This window comes from Marmota monax, unplaced genomic scaffold (assembly GCF_021218885.2).
Source record: "Marmota monax isolate L192 unplaced genomic scaffold, Marmota_monax_Labrador192_F-V1.1 WCK01_AAM20220418_F8-fsc00171, whole genome shotgun sequence".
In the NCBI taxonomy this organism is placed as follows: domain Eukaryota; kingdom Metazoa; phylum Chordata; class Mammalia; order Rodentia; family Sciuridae; genus Marmota; species Marmota monax.
In genome coordinates this window covers 3,649,541-3,669,550 of record NW_026694658.1, presented here as the reverse complement: position 1 = coordinate 3,669,550, position 20,010 = coordinate 3,649,541, and the positions used below count along the sequence as shown (strand labels likewise).

Here is a 20,010-nt window from a genome sequence, read left to right as displayed (position 1 = left end):
CTTGCCTAAAATCATGAAACTAATAAGAAGCAGAGTTGGAATTTGACTTAGAATCATTTATATCTAGGAAATCAGTAGATATTTCAGATGCCAGGGGAATGTAGTATAAGCATACTATTTAGAAATACAAAAGAAATACTAGGGCTGGGGTATAGCTCAGTGGTACAGTATGTGTTGAGCATATGTGAGGCCCTGAGTTCAAGTCCCAGCACCCAAAAAAATGAAAAAAAGATAGAAGACACTGAAATAAACTAGTGGCCTTCTTGAGGGTGGGAGAGTGTGAAGCAATTAATTACTATTGGAAATTATAAGTTTTATACTTGTGTGACTCTTCAAATTATACACATTTAATTTGATAGAAATAAAGGTTCAGAGTTGGGAAGAAATCAGGTATAAGTGAAGAAGAATCAACTATGAGGCAACAGTGAATTATGTAAGTATTAATGACCATTAGGTAAGAAACCAACTCCTAAGTAATATGCCCAGAAACCTGAACATGTAACTCAGAAATCTCATCACAGACAAGTTGTAAAAGAGAAAAATAACTAGAGATGAAACAAAGATGAGAGATGGAAAGCAGAGAAAATGTCTACCACAATAGTACTAAAAATAGTACTGGAAAAATACTGATTTGGAAGAGTCCTTTAGTCAGTCAGATAGTACCATTGGACCACAATGGTTGTTTGTTCTTCAGTGAGAAAAAAAAAAAAAGGTCAAAGAAAAAAAGCTACTTTCAGAGTTAAAAAATTCAAAACTAGACTCCCATAGAATTCTGAAATTCCATGAAGAGTAAAAAGTGAACATGCATGAAATTCTCCCAATTTTGTATAAAAACTCACTTTAGTTCATACTTCTACCCAATCAAAAAAAGTTTGTTTTTTTTTTTCAGCTGGGCGCAGTGGTGCATGCTTGTAATCCCAGCAATTGGGGAAGCTGAGGCAGGAGGATTGCGAGTTCAAAGCCAGCCTCAGCAATGCCAAGGCACTAAGCAACTCAGTGAGACCCTGTGTCTAAATAAAATACAAAAAAGGGCTGGGGATGTGGCCCAGTGGTCCAGTGCCCCTGAGTTCAATCCCTGGTACCAAAAAAAAATTTTTTAAAGAAGTTGTTTTTTTTTTTTTTTTTTAATGTACAGAATTCTTTTGAAAACCTGCAAAATATGCTATTTCAAAATATGCTATCTTCAGTACCAAGTACTTCAGATCCAAGAAGTACTGAAAATATTAATGTTAACAAACAATGCTTGAAGATTACTTGCTTTTATCCCATGAACATGTACACTTATAGCTATGATTTTAGGGTATAAAAATAGTCAGAGGAGCAGGGTATGGTAGTGCACACTGTAATCCCAGGGGCTAGGAAGGCTGAAACAGGTGGATCGCAAGTTCAAAGCCAGCCTTAGCAACAGTGAGGCACTAAGCAACTCAGTGACAGCCTATCTCTAAATAAAATACAAGGGCTAGGGATATGGCTCAGTGGTTGAGTGCCTCAGAGTTCAATCACTGGTGCCAAAAAAAAACTTTATAGTCAGATGTTTAAGTATGTGCCTATAGTCCCAAACACTCAGGAGGCTAAGGCAGCAGGAACATTTAAGCCCAGGAGGTCAAGACCAGCCTGGGCAACATAATTAGACTCTCATCTCAAAAATAAATTTAACAAATAAATAATAAATAAACAGCTAATATCTCTGATCAACTGAACCTTAGAAAAGATAAATATATAATTGTACCCAAAAATCACTGCTCATATTTCAATATTTAATAGCAAACTTAATAGTATATCATCATCATCCTCAGAGACTATCAAGACTTCCAGGATTTCTATCCTTAAAATTATTGAAGACCCACTGTCCTAGTGGTAGCTATATTGTCTCTTGAAATTTTTGAGGCTTCCATAACTGGCTCATTAGTGTCTCTGAATTCAATCATTCTTTTGTAAAAGTTAGAAAAAAATAAGAAAAGTAGCTACAAATTTCACTAATTACTGGTATAATCTCTCTATTATGATGTGACCAAGCTTCTATCACAAGACTTTAAGACTATAAGCTCAGTAATATAATAATTATAATATGTTACTTTGAGAAATATTATCAGAAAATCTTTTTACAAAATATTCAGTTAAAAAAGGTTTAGTTCTTTCATAGATTACCTGGCCTGCTGAATCAAGATGATTTCTCTTGATTTCATATTCCAGCCTATACTGAATGTAATCCAGATCAGAGTCAGCTTTCTGGAACTAGAAATTAGCACAGATCATTATTTTGTAAACCAAAAGACATGTTAGTAAATATGATACTTCTTTTCTCTTTTCTCATCACATTTTTAAATATTTTAATAATATGTAATAAACATTCATTTTCAATGGTTAAGTTTTTGCCCATCATGCTCCAGGCCCTAGGTTTGATCATCACCCAGCACTATCCAAAAAAAAAAAAAAAAAGGAACAAAGTATGGAAATAAAAAGTATAGCCAGCTGCAGTGGCAGACCTATAATCCCAGCAACTCCAGAGGTTAAGTCAGGAGAATCACAAGTTCAAGGCCAAACTCAACTTAGTGATACCCCTGCCTTTTTTTTGTTGTTGTTTTGGTTTGGTTTTTTTGTACAACAGATTGAATCCAGGGGGCACTTACCTACTGAGCCACATCTGCAGAGCCCTATTTTATTTTTTACTTTGAGACAGGGTCTCACTAAATTGCTTAGGGTCTTGCAAAGTTGCTGAGGATGGCCTTAAACTTGAGATCCTAGAATTACAGGCATGTGCCATCGCACCTGGCAAGGTCTTGTCGTAAAAAGTAAAAAAGGGTTGGAGATGTAGCTCAGTGGTAAAGTGCCCCTGGGTTTAATCCCCAGTATTCCTTCCCCAAACCCTTTATTCATAATAACTTGTTCTCTATTAAAGATTTTCTAAAAAGTGGCTTGGGAGGCTGAGGCAGAAGAATTGAAATTCTAAAATCAGCTTGAACAATTTTAAATGACCCTAAGCAACTTAGTGAGAGCCTGTTCCAAAATAAAATATAAAAGTGCTGGGGATTTGGCTCAGTTGTTAAGCTCCCCTGGATTCAATCCCCAGTACCAAAAAAAAAAAAAAAAAAAAAAAAAAATTTTTTTTTTTTACTATCTTGGACTATGTGTGTGTGTTATTGAGGATCAAACACAGGCCTTCACACATGCTAGGCAAGAGATAAACTACTGAGCTATACCTACAGCCCTTCTAGAAATTTATTTTAGTTTTTCCATTACTGGGGATTAAACCCATGGCCTCACAAATGCTAGGCAAGAGCTCTGCCATTGACCTATATTCACAGCCCTTTGTTTTAAAATTTTATTATGTTTGCCAGCCATGGTGGTGCACACCTGTAATTCCTGCAACTAAGGAGGCTGAAACATGAGGATAGGAAGTTCAAAGCCAGCCTCAGCACTTTAGTAAGGCCCTAAACAACTTAGCATAAAACATAAGGAGACTGGGGATGTGGCTAGTGGTTAAATACCCCTGGGTTCAATCTCTGGTACAAAAACAAAGTAAAATGAAATAAAATTTTATTATGAGACAGGGTCTCACTAAATTTACCTGGCCTGGCCTCAAATTGGGATCCTAACCCTCTTTAGCAAGTCAGATTACAGGTGTTTACTCCTATACCTTGATAAGAACTGCTTAATTCCCTCTATCCCTGCTGGGAACTGAACTTCAGAGAGCCCTTTTTTTTTTTTTTTTTTTTTTAAGGACAGGCTCTCCCTAAACTGCTGAGGCTGGCAACAAACTTGCAATCCCTGGACTCAGCCTCCCAAGTACTGGGATTACAGGCATGTGCCACCAAGTCCGGCTAATACTTAACACTTTGAAGTCACTACTCCATAAATCTTTCTTAGATTTAAATTAAGATACTAATAGCTATTGTCATATATTAATCAAACACTAACAATGATCCAGTACTGCCTAGAGTCACTGACATTCTCATCAGTTATTGAGTATTTTTGTACCTCTGGCAGGAACTATGGTTAAGGTAAAACACAGAACAAATTTATATCAGGTGTAGTCACAGTTACCTTTATTACAAATAACCCATTAACAAAAGAGATACAGATGTGTACCACCAAAATTAGAGACCTTGAAGAGTCACAAAGTATTCAAGAAAAGATAACATACTATATACAATAGTAGCAATACTATAGTAGCAATCTAGACAACCCCAATTTACTTAACTTGGGTATTAGCATATGCTCTGTAGTAAACCTCTAAGGGAGAAAAATGGAGACTACTGCCACAGACCATCATTAGTATACAAGGACTGAATTTGGATGAAAATTTACATTTAAAAGTTCCAATACATATGGCTCAGTTACACAGTGTGTGCTTAACATGCCTGAGGCCCTAGATTCAATTCCCAACACCCCCAACAAAAGAAGTCAATATTCAGAATACCAAGTAGTTACTGAAAATGATGGTATACAAACAACAACTATTGGATATGGCCACTTTTTACTTTATATAGTTCATAGTATTTGCAATAAAGTTATTACTTTTATAATCTTAAAAAAACATTAATTTCTTAAATGATAACAGACTGATTTGACACAGTACTATATTTATGAATTGTTAAATGCAAAAATAGCTATGAGAGGGCTGGGGCTATAAATCAGTGATAGAGTGCTTGCCTCACACGTGTGAGGCACTGGGTTCAATCCTCAGCACCACATAAAAATAAATACAGGTATTGTGTCCATTTACAACTAAAAAAAAATTTTTTAATAGCTATGAAAATGGTATAACCTCTTTTTGTAAACTATGTATATGTGTATAAATAGAAAAGTTGGGAAGGATATATATCAGAGTATTAAAAGTAGTTTGTTTTTTTTTTTGTTTTGTTTTTCTTTTTTCTTTTTTTTTTTTTTTTTGGTACTGAGGATTGAACCCAAGGGTGCTTAACCACTGAGCCACATCCCCAGCCCTTTTTATATTTCATTTAGAGGAAGGGTCTCCCTGAGTTGCTAAGTACCTCGATAAATTGCTGAGGCAGGTTTTGAACTCATGATCCTCCTGTCTCAGCCTCCCCAGCCGCAGGGATTACAAGTGTGTGCCACCGTGCCAAACGAAAAGTAATTTATTTTTAAATATAGTATAATTGATAAATTAAGTTTTTGAAATTCTGCATATTTTTAAAGGATCTTAAATGTGTTGGCTTGAATTTGTCAGGGATAAAACCCACAGTCCTTAGAACTTACAGAAGGCAAAAGGTAATTTCCTACAGCTTGGTCTCTCATTCCTAGCCCAAGCCTAAGAGACTGCATTCTACCTTCCCTGAAGTTAATTGTTAAACATTTACATGCAATCAACTGCTTTTCAAAGTTTTTATTTTTGTTGTTGTTGAGGGGTATTGCTGGCCTACAACGCTTGGGCTAAAGCAAGCCTCTTGCTTCAGCTTCCTGAACTGGGACTATAAACACAGTCACACCTAGTTTCAAAAATTTTTTTTTAGATTTTCCATCTGCCCCCTTTTTTTTCTTTTTAAGATGTAGATGGACACAATACCTTTATTTTATTTATTTATTTTTACGTGCTGCTGAGAATTGAACCCAGTGCCTCACAAGTGCTAGGTAAATACACTACCACTGAGCTACAACCCCAGTCCTTCCATCCCTTTTAAGTAATCTGCCCATATTTCTATTTAGAAAATATTTCAGAGAACAAAGAATTTAAATAGACTTTAAAATATAGAAAGCTCATGCAGGGTGCAATGATGCATTCCTATAATCCCAGCAATTCAGGAGGCTGAGGCAGGAGGATAGAAAGTTCAAAGCCAGCCTCAGGAACTTAGCAAGGTCCAAAGCAACTTGGTGAGACCCTATCTCCAAATAAAAAATAAAAAGGGCTAGGGATGTTGTTCAGCGGTTAAGTAACCTTGAGTTCAATCCCTGGTACCAAGGGCAGGGAAAAAAAGCCCCCCCCAAAATTTTTTTTTTTTTTTGAGAGAGAGAGAGAATTTTTTAATATTTATTTTTTTAGTTTTCAGCGGACACAACATCCCTGTTTGCATGTGGTGCTGAGGATCAAACCCGGGCCACACGCATGCCAGGCGAGCGCGCTACCGCTCGAGCCACATCCCCAGCCCAAGCCCAAATTTTTTAAAAAGAAATATGAACCAGCAATTCCACTTTCAGACATATATCCAAAAAAGAAAACAAGATCTTATAGAAATATTTATGTGCCCATTTTCATAGCAGCCTTATTCATAATAGCCAAAAGATAGAAACAAGCCAGGTGCACATCAAGGGAGGCATAGATAAACAAATGTGAACAAACAATTCAGTCTTAAAAAGGAAGGAAATTCTAACACATGCTGTAACATGGACAACCTGAGATCATGCTAAGTAAGTGAAAAAAAGCCTGTCAGAGGAAAGATAACTGCATATCTATTTATTTGAACTGAGTAAATCAAATTCATAAAGACGAGCCCAGGCTGGTAGTACATGCCTGTCATCCCAGAAACTTGGAGGATGAGACAGAAGGACCCCAAATTCAAGGCCAGCCTCAGCAACTTAGCGAAGCCCTGTCTCAAAATAAAAGATAAAAAGAACTGGAAATATGGCTCAATGGTAGAGCATCCTAGGTTCAATCACCAGTACAAGGAAAAAAAAAAATCATTTTTATAGACACAAAAGGTAGAATGGTGGTTGCCAGAGTCTAGAGGAAGGGAGTAGTGAGAAGTTATTGTTTAATAGAAACATAGTTCCATTTTGGAAGATGAAAAAAGTTCTAAAGGTATATAAGTGTGGAGGTTGCACAACAATAAGAATATACTTAAAAAAAAGCCCAAAATTTTTAAAAAGAAATATGAACCAGCAATTCCACTTTCGGACATATATCCAAAAATGAAAACAAGATCTTATAGAAATATTTATGTACCCATTTTCATAGCAGCCTTATTCATAATAGCCAAAAGATAGAACCAAGCCAGGTACACATCAAGGGATTAGTACATTTAAATATTGTCAAAATGGTAATTTTTGTTGTATTTTGCCATAATTAAAAAAAAAAAATTTAAAGAGAGAAAAAAGCTTGAGAGTAAAATGTTATCCTCTGTGGGAAACTATATAGAATATTTTGTGATTACAAACAGGATAAGAATTTGCTTATCAGTGAAGTGGTCTGGGGGACAAAAAAGGAAAAAGGATTTCAATGCAATGTTGAGAGACAGAAAAACAATTTTAAGAGCCCTCTGAGGGGCTGGGGTTGTAGCTTGATGGTAGAGTGCTTCCCTAGCACATGTGAGGCACTGGGTTCGATACTCAGCACATGAAAATAAATAAATAAAATAAAGGTATTGTGTCCATCTACAATTAAAAAAATTTTAAAAAATTAAAAAAAAAAAAAAAAAGAGCCTCTGATTTGAACCTTCCATTTTACAAGTGAGGAAATAGGCTAAGTGACTTGTTTGTAATTCAGTTATTATTACTCTGTTTTTATGCAATTAAACCAGTTATACTTGATTAAAGCCAATAAAAGCCATATAGAAGTAGAAAAACTATAAATTCTTAACTTGAATTAAAATTAATCTGCTCATGTTATTAAAAAAATCAATGAAAAATTCTCTCTTGAAATAAAAATTAAAAAATAAAAATCCCCTCTGAACAAAACCTGATAGTATGGCACAGAAAAATAAAATGAATTGAAGTATTTGGTAGTTCTAGTCCTGGTATCTTTAGCCAGCAGTGTAGCCTTAAGTGAGTATTCATTTCTCTGGGCCTGTCTCTCTTATTACATGAAAGAATTATTTCAGGTGGCTTTCAACACTTCAATTCTATTATTTCCTTATAATTACAAATAAACATGATTAACTTGTCAAAATGCTAAAACTTAGTAAAGCCAGGTGCAGTGGCACATACCTATAATCCCAGCAGCTCAGGAAGCTAAGGCAGAAGGATTGTGAGTTCAAAGCCATCCTCAGCAAACCGTGAGGTGCTAAGCAACTCAGTGAGACCCTGTCTCTAAATAAAATACAAAATAGGACTGGGAATGTGGTTGAGTGCCCCCAAGTTCAATCCCCAGCCACAAAAAATAAAATAAAATAAACTTTAAAGATAAATGTTGCCTTCTTCCAATAAATTCTGACGTTTAAGCCTCAGATTTTAATGCTTACAGTGAACTCTACCTCCTGTTTTCTTCCTGTTTAAGATGATTTTTGGTTCAGTTTCAGCTACATAGTTTCTGCAGTTTGCCTCATTGTTCTTCCCAAATACCAAAACCCTATAAGCAATATTGCACTGCTCAGAGCTATTTACACAGCAGAGACAATATTGATAGGGTTCTAGGATCTGGTGATAAACAGGAAATTTATAGACCAATTATGATGATCCCTAAAATATTTCTAAGCTTTACTCACAGCCCTCCTCATTACTAAGTAAGCCTTGTAGAAGCCTTGTAAAACAGTGAAGTTTCTGTATTTAATAACTTTTAGCTAATTAACTTTAAATACCGATATTATTTTTAGGGGATTATAATTTTAAAGTAAAACTAGTGCTTGTGTTTAAGCCCAAGACATTTGTATTTCAGAAACAATTACAGTTTTCTTCAAAATCAGTAATAAAATAAATAAATAAATACAGGCAAAGGTTATATATTGACCCTAAAGGTGATTAAAAAAATATTTAATTTAGCTGGAAAAATCTATGGAAATCATTGTCAAAGCACCCCAAGAATAATTAATTTTCTTTCTGCAGACTAGACATCTTTGGAAATAGACTGGGGCCATAAAGGATAGTCTACACAAATAGGAAAAGAAATAGTTTAAGAAGTAACTGTTTTAGAAAATACGCTACATATTTTTAAGCATATAAAATTGTTATCCTAGAACCACGTGCAAGCCTGCAATCCTAGCAGCTAGGGAGGCGGAGGCAGGAGGATCACAAGTTCAAAGCCAGCCTCAGCAGTTTAGCAAGGCGATAAGCAACTGGTGAGACCCTGTCTCTAATAAAATACAAAACAGAGCTAGGGATGTGGCTCAGTGGTCAAATGCCCCTGAGCTCAATTCCCAGTACCCCCCCCAAAAAAAAATATTGTTATCCTAGGTTTTAATATGACCAGTTTAAGGCTTTAAGTAACTAACACAATGTATAACATACTACTCAACTATTTTCAGCAAAAAGAAAAGAATTGCAGTTCTCAGTTTAAAAATACTTGCCTTTACATGGAGCAGTGGCACATACCTGTAATCCCAACAACTTAGAAGGCTAAGGCAGAAGGATCAGCAATTCGAGGCCAACCAACTTAATGAGGCCCTAAGCAACTTAGCAAGACCCTGCCTCAAAAAATAAAAAGGTCTGGGAATACAGGTCAGTGGTATAGTGCCCCTAGGTTCAATCTCCAGTACCAAAAATTAAAAATACTTGCTTTTTAAAAACAAACCCACAGATTCCCATTGTAACAGCAGTGCTCTGCCAAAAAAGGATCAGTGCTCTTAAAGTTTAAAAGACATCCATTTGTGAGAGATTTGTCTCAACAGTATCAAACCACAAGGAAATAAAGGAAGAAAAAAAATTTCAGTCTTGCCCATTGTTTTCGGCTTAGAAAAGATATGTTCTGGATTCACCAAGTAGGCTTAGAAATGCATTTTTAATAGAAACATTGCTCACTACCCCCCACCTTTTCTTTCTTTTTTTAAAAAATATTTTATTTTTTAGCTGTAGATAGACACAATATTTTTATTTTATTTTTATGTGGTGCTGAGGATTGAACCCAGGGCCTGGCACAGGTTAGGCGAGCACTCTACAGCTGAGCCACAACCCCAGCCCAGCCCCCAATCTTTTCTGTATAGGGGATTGAACCCAGTGTATTCCATCTGCTAAACAAGCACTCTACTTTGAGCTACATCCCCAACACTTTTTTTTGAGACAGGTTCTTGCTCTGTTGCCCAGGCTGGCCTTAAACTTGCAATCCTCGTGTCTCAAATCTTCAGCGTCACTAGGATTATAGGTCACTTGTGTCACCTGATAGATAGAAACATTGTTTTAAGGAAGCATTAGGTATCTTAAACACTCCTTGAACTAGAGTAGCTATACCATTAATCAAAAATCTATTTTCTTATATGCTTTTCACTCGAATTCAGATTCAGAAACACCTTTATTTACTCTCATTTTACTTTGTTCAAGGCTCTGGTTTGCCATTTTCTGTACTATATTATAATCTTTTGTTTGCATGGGATAATATCACCACTTGATTTCAAATTTCTTACTGACAAGATCCCTTTTTACTTTATACCACTGAGCTATCCTCCCAGGTTCTGTATTCCTAGATTTTAGTGTATACCCAATTCAGTCTAATGCACAATGACAAAAGGGATGAAAGAACATTCATTTATTTGAAAAAAAAAAAAAAACAGTAAAACCACCTTTTATTTTATTTTTTTTTTTAATATTTATTTATTTTTTTAGTTCTCGGCGGACACAACATCTTTGTATGTGGTGCTGAGGATCGAACCCAGGCCGCACGCATGACAGGCGAGCGCGCTACCACTTGAGCCACAGCCCCAGCCCTAAAACCACCTTTTAAAAAGCAGTTTTAAGGGCTGGAGTTCTACCTCAGTGATGAAGCACTTGCCTAGCATGTGTGAGGCACTGGATTTGATTCTCAGCAAAGCATATAAATAAATAAATACAGGTCTATCAACAAATGAAAAAATATATATTTTAAAATCTGTTTTAAACCAAGTGTGGAAGCACATGCCTGTAATCCCAACAACACAAGAAGTTGAAGGAGGAGGACTGCAAATCCAAGGGCAGTCTTAGCAATTTAGTGAGGCTCTAAGCAACTTAGTGAGATCCTGTCTCAAAATTAAAAATTAAAAAGTGCTGAGATAAACAGCAACATGTACTAGCACCAGACTACAGACATGTTATATCAGGCAGAAGGCTGCCAAAGGGGAAAAAGTTTTATATTTTTCAGTTCTTCATCTCAAGGTTTTACTTAACTATTGTTAGTGTATATAAAAGCTGGTCTTTTCAATTGAAGTAATCTACTTTTTTAAAGGATGTAGCTCAGTGGTAAAGCAACCAGTACCAAAAAAAAAAAAAGAAAGAAAACCTGTTTTAAGGGCCCAGAGGTGTGGCTCAGCAGTAGATTGCTTGCCTTGCACATGTGAGGCCCTGGGTTTGATCCCTAGCACCACAAAAAAATTAAATTAAATTAAAAAATAAAAATAAACCTACCCTGTTTTAACTGGAATTTATTCCAAGTTGCCAACAAGTTAAGAGCCACCTATAACATCTACATAAACAAAATTGACTTTTGCCTTTTTCTACTAGAGTGTTTTGACTATTATCTACTTTCTTCCAACAGAACAAATGCATATCTAAACTTGTCTGAAATAGATAAACAGCAATATGCACTAGAACCAAGTTACAGACATGTTATATCAGGCAAAAGGCAGCCAAAGGGGAAGAACATGGGCAGAAATTTTATTTTTTTCAGTTCTTTGTCTCAAGGTTTTACTTAACTATTGCTAAGGTATATAAAGGCTGGTTTTTTCAAATGAAGTAAGCTACTTCTTTTTTTTTTAAATATTTATTTTATTTTTTTTAGTTTTCCGCAAACACAACATCTTTGTATGTGGTGCTGAGAATCGAACCCGGGCCGCACGCATGCCAGGCAAGCGCGCTACCGATTGAGCCACATCCCCAGCCCAGTAAGCTACTTCTTTAAAGCTTTCAGGATTTAATTTATTTGTTTACTTGTGCTATGAATGCTACAGGGACAGATTTTTCACAATATACTGAATGAACCTGGCTTAATTAGTAAAATAGATAAACGTACATAAAATTGTAAAATACATTACAACATAGTCTTAACAGTCGTAAAAATGTGGTTTTCTTCTCTTTTTGCTTACCTGTCTTCTAATTTTCCTATAAAAAATATGTAAACATGTATAATAACTAAAGCAATTGTATTTTGGGTAGATAGGGCCTCACTAAGTTGCTGAGGCTTCACTAAGATGCCGAGGCTGGCTTTGAACTCGAGATTCTTCTGCTTCAGCCTTTGAGCCGCTAAAATTACACACCTGTGCCACCCTGCCCAGCCAAAAGCAATTTTTTTTTAATGAAGTATAAGGCATTCTATACCAAGTCATTCTTCACTTAAAGATCATTGGGGTGTAAGCAGGGCTATCACTCAGTGAGAGAGCTTTTGCCTAGCATGTGCAAGTTCATGGGCTCAATCAGTAACATTAGGGGAAAAAAAAGATCACTGGGGTTTTCCAAAGCCTATAAAATTAATTCCAATTTAGTATGATTCTTCCCAAGATGATATTAAAATTCTCTCTCGGAGCTGGAGAGGTGGCTCAGTGGTAGAGTGCTCACCTAGCATGCATGAGGCACTGGGTTCCATCCTGGGCACCACATTAAAAAAAAAAAAAAACCCTAATGAATCCACCTAAAACTAAAGATACATAAATAAATAAATAAATAGATAGATAAATAAAAATTCTCTCTCCACTAAAGCTTCACACTTCACACTTCAGTCACACTAATTTTACTGTCTCAAATATGTCAGCCTGTTTATTTTTTGTTTGTTTTTCTTTTTAGTTTGGTTTCATCATGGGAACTGAACCCAGGGGGACTTTACCACCAAGCTATGTTCCCAGCACTTTTAAATTTTTTATTTTGAGAGAGGGTTTCACTAAATTGCTTAAGGATCTTGTTATAGTTGAAGCTGGCTTTGAACTTGATATCCTCCTGCCTAATCCTCCCATGTTGCTGGGATTATAGGTATGTAGCACAGCCCCAGCCCAAGGTGGTTTTATAAATCACTAATCTCTAATAGTGTCTGACAGGCAGTATATTCTCAAATATTATGTTGCTGTTACACAGAATATTTTAAAACACATAATATATTGTGTAATATATGTGTATATATAAAATGCTCATAACTCATGATAATCTCATATTCAGTGTATAAAGTTAGAATATATGCCAAATATGACAAATAGCTACATTCCTAAATTGCAGAATCCAGTTGAAACTGTGCACACACTTGAAACAACAATGTAGTTTTTTGTTTGTTTTGTTTTTATGCTGGGGAATGAACCCAAAGGAAAGACAAGCTTTACCACTGAGCACATTCCCACCCCTTTTTACTTTTTGTCATTTTGAGATAGGGTCTTGCTAGTAAATTGCTGAGGCTATTCTTGAACTTGAAATCCTCCTGTCTCAACCTTCCAAACAACTTGGATCACAGGAGTGTGCCACCACATCCAGCTAGAAAGACTTATTTTGACTCAGTTTCAGAGGCTTCAGTGAATGGTCACTTGGGCCTATTGCTTTGGGCCTATGGCAGCAGAGTATAACAGGGTGGAAGCACAAGGCAAAGGAGGCCTGTTCACCTCCCGGTGGCTAGGAAGCAAAGAGAGAGGGAGGAGGTGTCCAAATTTTCCTTTCAAATGCAATCCCCCCAATGACCTAACTTCTTCCAATTAGGTTTCACCACTAAAAGGTTCCACCACACCTCCCAATAGCACCACATGCTGGGGACCAAGTTGTTTCCACATAAGCCTTTAGGGGATATTTCAGATCCAAACTACTGCAAACTACAAATCCCTGTTAACCACTGGCAATTTTATCTATCTGTATATATTTTTCTGATGAGACAGAGCTCCTCTAAGAATCCTCAGCTTAAAGAAGAGAATATATATTAAAAACTAGGCTCTAAAAGAAATCAGAAACCTTAGCAAAAATTGAGATTGTTTCTGTATTTATAAAATAAGAACAAAAATACTGAACTCAAAAAAGCCAGGGTTAACTTATTCAAACTAAAAATGGTATATATTAAGATAAATTAGAAGTATAATCTTTTTTATATGTGGTGCTAGGAACTGAACTCAGAACTTCCAGCATGCTAGGCCAGCCAGCATTCTACCACTGAGCTACATCCTCAGCCTTTTGTGAGACAGGATCTAGCTAAGTTGCCAGGACTGGCCTAGAACTTTAAATTCTCCTCACTCACCTTCCAGAGGAGCTGGGATTACAGGTGTAACCACTCTCAGTTCCCACTTCACATTAAATGAGCTCATAACATATGGCCTTTCCTACTCTATTTCTAAAATTGAAGACGTATTCACACCAAAATATAATCTTAAGGCAGGAAAAAAAATCTTTCCCTCCTTTCAATGATAGATTTTTATCCAAAACCTTCATAATTATACAGGTTCTGAACAGAAAGCTCAATGATACCTTAAAGAAACGTAATGTAAAAAGTAAACACCACAAGATAAAATGTATGAATTGGACTTCATCAAAAAATTTTAAAGGAGGGGCTGGGGCTGTAGCTCAGAGAAAGAGCACTTGCTTAGCATGTGTGAGGCACTGAGTTTGATCCTTAGCACCACATAAAAATAAACAAATACAATAAAGTCATGCTGTCCATCTACAACTATAAAAAAATTTTTTTTAAATTTTCAAACGAGAAGGCAATTAATAGACTTGAAAGAAAAATGACTCTTCTGATGAAATAAAAAAGCAACACAATTTGAAAAAAGGCAAGATTTTAAGATACTTCACTAAACAAGATATACCAATTATAAATAAACCCATGAAAAGATGCTACCCAGCAATCCCATTCCTCAGTATTTACACAAAAGAAATGAATACAGGCCCCAAAACTTGTATACTTCAATGCTCATGGCCATTTCATTCATAACAGACAAAACATGGAGACCGAAAGTCCAAAATCTGGAGAACAGATAAACAATTTGTCATATTCTGTACAATGGAATACTACTCAGTAATAAAAATGGTTTAGCCACTAATAATTAACAATGACAGGGATAAATCTCAAAAACATTATAGTAGGTACAAGAAGCCAAACACAAAAGGCTATATATTGTATAATTCCATTTGCATGAAATTCTACAAAAGCTATAGGTCAATGGTTGTCAGGGAGTTTGCTAGGAAGAGGCTAACTACAAAGGGGCACAAAGAAACCTTTTTTAAGGTGATGGAAATCTATATCCTGGCTATGCTGTTCATTACATGACTGTATCCATTGCCAAAACTCATGAAATTATACACTTAAAATTGAGTTTTATTCTGTGTAAATTGTATCTCAATAAAATTCACTATAAAAAGTGATGAATTCACAGTTTTTATCTCATCAACACAAAAATGAACTTTAATTCCAGCATTTTAAAATTTTAAATCTAAGCATTTCCTACATAATACAAAATCAACATTAAGACCTGAGGCAAGTTACCACAGTAAATATACAGCAGAGATTGTTTTCATCTCTTACTAATTAGTGATAAAACTCAATTAAATAAAAACTAAGGTTTGTCCAAACCTACCCAAATCTATTAAAGAAAGAAGCAAATTACAAGTACACTCATTTAGACAAGCCATAACAAGTTTAGATATAAGAAGTGTTTTCTCAATGTGTTTCATTATGCAGTGTAGTAGTGAGTTTTTAATATTAGGTAAAAAGTTTTTATCAAATTATGACTTTCTAAAAAGATATACTTCTTGTTTATAACAATTATACAGTTTTTAGCAACAAAGTTCATAGTCAATTATTTACAAATACTGAAGAAAGAAGTAAGGCAAGAATGAAAATTCTGGCGAGCACTCTGCTTTCAGATGCTTTGACAATACTATTGCACTGCTAGCTGTCAAGTACAGTAGTGCAATAAAGTCAGAGCATTCGTAAGCAGTAATAAGTAGGAAAGGAACATAAACGAATCTTGCATCAGTTGAAGCTTCAGTGTGAAAAGAATTTGAAGTTGGATTGCCACTTTGGTCAGAAGACATCAAAACATAAAGACATTTATATCAATGTGATATTGGTTTTTGATGACTAATCAACCATTAACATTCGAATAGAAACATGCAGAGATGTAAAGGAATTTTTAAAATATCTTGAGTCTTGGTAGTAATTAACAAGTGTATTAGTAATACCTCAAAATTGGTATTAATAAAACCAATTAGAAGTACTAAGTCACAGTTGTGATAAAGTTTCCTCGTCTCTGATGAGATAGTTTGTTGGTTAGCTCCTTTTCCAAAGCAAAATGACTGATTGATTACCTGCCATATAAAACAAGCCCTTTGAATAAGAATGTTAAAGAAAATAAACGAAAAATAATAAATGTGTAAAATCTCTTATATACCCAATCTATTACTCTGGATTCTAAACTATAACACAAAACACACACACACACACACACACACACACACAAAGCATTTTGTAAGGCATGACAGTGCGTGCCTGTAATTCCAGTGACTCCGGACGCTGAGACAGGAAGATCACAAGTTTGAGGCCAGCCTCAGGGAAACCCTATCTCAAAAATAAAAAGGACTAGGGATGTACTCAGTGTTCTAAAGTGCCCCTGGGTTCAATCCTCAGTACCAAAAATAAAAGTACTTATCATTATAGCTTTTTATTTCAAGAGTTTACTGAGGACTATGATAACAAAGAAAGACACTGCCAAATAATCAATGTGAGCTAAACATGACAATATTATCCCAACCTAATTGAATTTTATGGAAAGAGGTTTTAAATATAAACCTTAAATATAAAAAGAAAGCAAATTAATTTCTTGTTAATTTTAAAATATCAAAATGAAAATAATGGAGAAAGAGGCCTGAGATGTAAACAATAAATTTCCTTAAAAAACAAATGTAAACTTAGAAATAGAAATCATAGAGTTGGGCATGGTTGCACATGCCTAATCCCTGCTACTCAGGAAGATAAGGCAGAAGGATGCAAATTTCAGGCCAGCCTGGACAATTTGGCAACATCCTGTCCCAAAAAATAACAAGGCAGGTAGATGTCACTTCTTAGTGGTAGAGAGGACCTAGCTTCAATCCCTAGGGACTCTGGGGGTTTGTGAGGATTAGTAAGCATATCATAGTATCACATTACACTTTTGTGTACAATCACTAGTAGAACCACAAAAGGAGGGCCTTCCACAAATATCATTCAATCAATAAGTAAAGGGAAAATAGTTAGAGAACACATATTACTTTACAATGAGGTTATTCCTCCTTTAGTAATGTTGACTGATGCAAAAATACTTTCCTCTTATTTTCACCAACCTTCCTTTAAATGGTCCAGTTCAGCTACTTAGGTGGCTCAAGCCCACCAAGAAATGGACTCAAATTTGGGACAGCTGGAACATAAAGAGTCTTGGCCTCAAATCCTGGGCCACAAAATTCAAATGTGAGAATATTTAACTCTTGTCAATCAAGTGTCATGTTTTAAAGACAAGTGTTTATAAAGACAAGTGTTTAGTATTCTGAACTGTAAGTTAATACAAGAAAATAGAAAAAAAATATTAAATTAAGAGGATCAGGCTATCTGTTTACAAAACTAAGATAACTTTTTCAAAGTTAAATACAATGCATTCTCTTTTCACCTACTAAATATTCCATACTGGTCCCCTGGCAATCCTTTATTTAAGTAATGTAAGACCAACAAACAAAAACCCATAAGATTGTACCAGAAATCATTTACCTTTAGAATCTTAGAAACTACACTGATTCTGGTTCATAGATTAAAACATTTTTTAAAGGAATATGGCAAATCCGAAGATGAGATGCACCATCCTTTACTATCGAGTCAATACAAAATAGGAATATTAAAAATAATAATAAAAATTCCAATTCATTCTTAAACTCTAATAATTTTTTTTAAATATTTATTTTTTAGTTGTAGTTGGACACAATACCTTTATTTGTTTTTATGTGATGCTGAGGATTGAACCCAGGGCCTCGCGGTTGCTAGGCAAGCGCACTACCACTGAGCCACAACGCCAGCCCGTAAACCCTAATAATTAGGAAAACAAACCAATAACTTGAAAAAAAGCTACCACTAATTTACTTTTAAGAAATTTAAGGGGGGAGGGAACTCTGCTTTCTAGTCTTCCTCTCATCAAAAGGAAGTTTAAAAGCTATCTCATAATTAAACATCTAAAAGTTTAAAAGTTGGCTGCCTCGTAACTTTCTAAAACCTCCATTTTTCAAAATGTTTACTTGCTTTTCCCTTAAAATAGAATTTGTTCATTCTAACAAAAAAAAAAAAAGAAGAAGAAGTTTTCTAAGAATATTGATGCTATTGCAAAAGCTAGAACAAAGTATAAAAATTAAACAGCCAACAGGCTGTGTGGGCATATATTAAAAAACAATTAGCATCAGGCAGCATATAACAACTAAGCAGAAATATCTGTATCTGCAGAGAGGAATTTAAAATGGGGGAGTGGGAAAAGACAGTCTTAATTTTTATGCCTGTTGATAGAAGTAAACTCCTATCCTTGACATTTCGTGTATTTAAAAAAAAAAGTAAAAATAAAAAATAAAAACAAAACGAACAAATATTCATTATTGCAGGTTTGGAAAATTGCAGAAAGAAAATTCGTCTTCCCTCCCATGTCTCCCTCCATTCTGTTTCCATACCCACACTCCCTCCACAAAGAAAATTTGGACACAAATGTTAAAGTAATTGAAAGCCTTGCAATTAAATGTAAATAAAACCGGTGCTTCAATTCCTTAACAAATCAAATGAAAATAATAAGATAAATCAAGGCCTAACATTTTTCTGGGGTGGGAATGGGGCGGGGGTAGTACACACTATCATCCAGGATCACCACAGATCCTTACCAAAGCAGAAGAACCAATATTCATCTTGGAAAGAGCAGTGTGGGCACACAGATATACCTAAGCAATAACGCCAGGGAATGGAGGGGAGGAGGAGAAACAGATTGAAGCTGGAGAAGAAAGAAGTTTTTTTGTACTTTTTAAAATTTGATCTTGTTATTTTCTTTAAAAAACAACAGGAACTCAAAGATGGGTACTTCCTCAAAGTTCCATATTTTTAAAGAAACCAACCCAATCTGAAAACACCGATAATGCAAGAAGAAAATAAAAGAGTGAAGGCAGAACAAGGGAGCCAAGAAAAAAGCGCGGGCTATCAAGCTGGTAGACTAAGGACGGGAGGGAGGGAATTAAGGGGACAAGAGAGGGTAAGGGCTAACCCCATAAAGAAAACAAGGATAGCCCTTCAGCTTGGCACCCTCCAGCAGGCCACACACAACAGCAACAAGGGGAGTGCTTTCTAGTTCTTCGCCCCCGCCCTCTACTTTCACAGATGAATGAAAATGGGCAACTCGTGAGCAAGGTGCCCTCCCATTTCCAATATCCCCGGCTCTCGAGGAAACGAGCCTATAGTTCAGATCCCCATAGCTCCGACGGCTCGCTCACCCAAAGCTTGCATCCTCCGGGCCAAACACATAGCAGTCTAGGGGACTCCCTTGGCCGCTAGGAAGTTGTAGCGCACGTTTAGCATCCTTTCTCAGCCCGCCTTCGAAAACATGAATGGTTCGTTTCTCCCCGCGCCCCCTTCCGCGGCTTACTTCCCACCCCACATCCCCCTTTTTTCTAGGGGTGTGAACGACCTCCTCCCGTCTTGGGGCGTTGATAGACCCTTCCAGTCGTGTGTGTGTGTGTGTGTGTGTGTGTGTGTGTGAATACATAAAACGCTGTTTCCATCAGGTACAGCTCCTTCAGGGATAGAAAAGTGAAGGCAAGAAACAAGAAATTCCAAAGGCCCCACACCCTCAGCATCTCCCGCCATTTCCCTCAAGAATTTCCCGGATGTACCCCTTCGCCCGCGGCGGTTAGGAGACCAGGCGGTGGCGGCTCCCTTTGGTGCAGGAGGAGGGAACTCCAATTTGGTCCAGCCTCCGCTGCCCAGAGTTTCCCGCAACTCCACATTGCTCCCCACCTTCGAGGCCACTGGGGAAAAATTAATTACCCAGTAGGTGTCCTTCACTTTGCACTCACCATCAGTTCGAGCTTATCGACCTCCGCCTCCATGTTGAATAGTTGACATTCCTCAGACCGCGGCGGCGCTTAAGCTGCAAGCCGTACTAGCACTGAGGGTCTCTATTGGACAGCTGTCACTCAATGTTTCGCACTCATTGGCTCCTCTGTTTTACCGGCGCCCGCCCATTGGCAACTGGGTGCCGCCCCTCCATATGAAAC

At 36.4% G+C, this 20,010-nt stretch overlaps 1 protein-coding gene across 1 annotated transcript in view; it reads right to left on the bottom strand.

Annotated features, from left to right (window-relative positions):
- Positions 1 to 19,889, bottom strand: part of Ska2 (spindle and kinetochore associated complex subunit 2) — a 39,322-nt gene extending 19,433 nt beyond the window's left edge. Inside the window, exons 1-2 of the mRNA XM_046423274.2 lie at positions 19,810 to 19,889; positions 2,149 to 2,235 (exon numbers count right to left, since the gene is read on the bottom strand). Coding sequence (XP_046279230.1) covers positions 2,149 to 2,235; positions 19,810 to 19,842 — 120 coding nt within the window. The 5' untranslated portion in view covers positions 19,843 to 19,889. The remainder of the gene's footprint in view (positions 1 to 2,148; positions 2,236 to 19,809) is intronic.
- Positions 19,890 to 20,010: the final 121 nt, after the last annotated feature.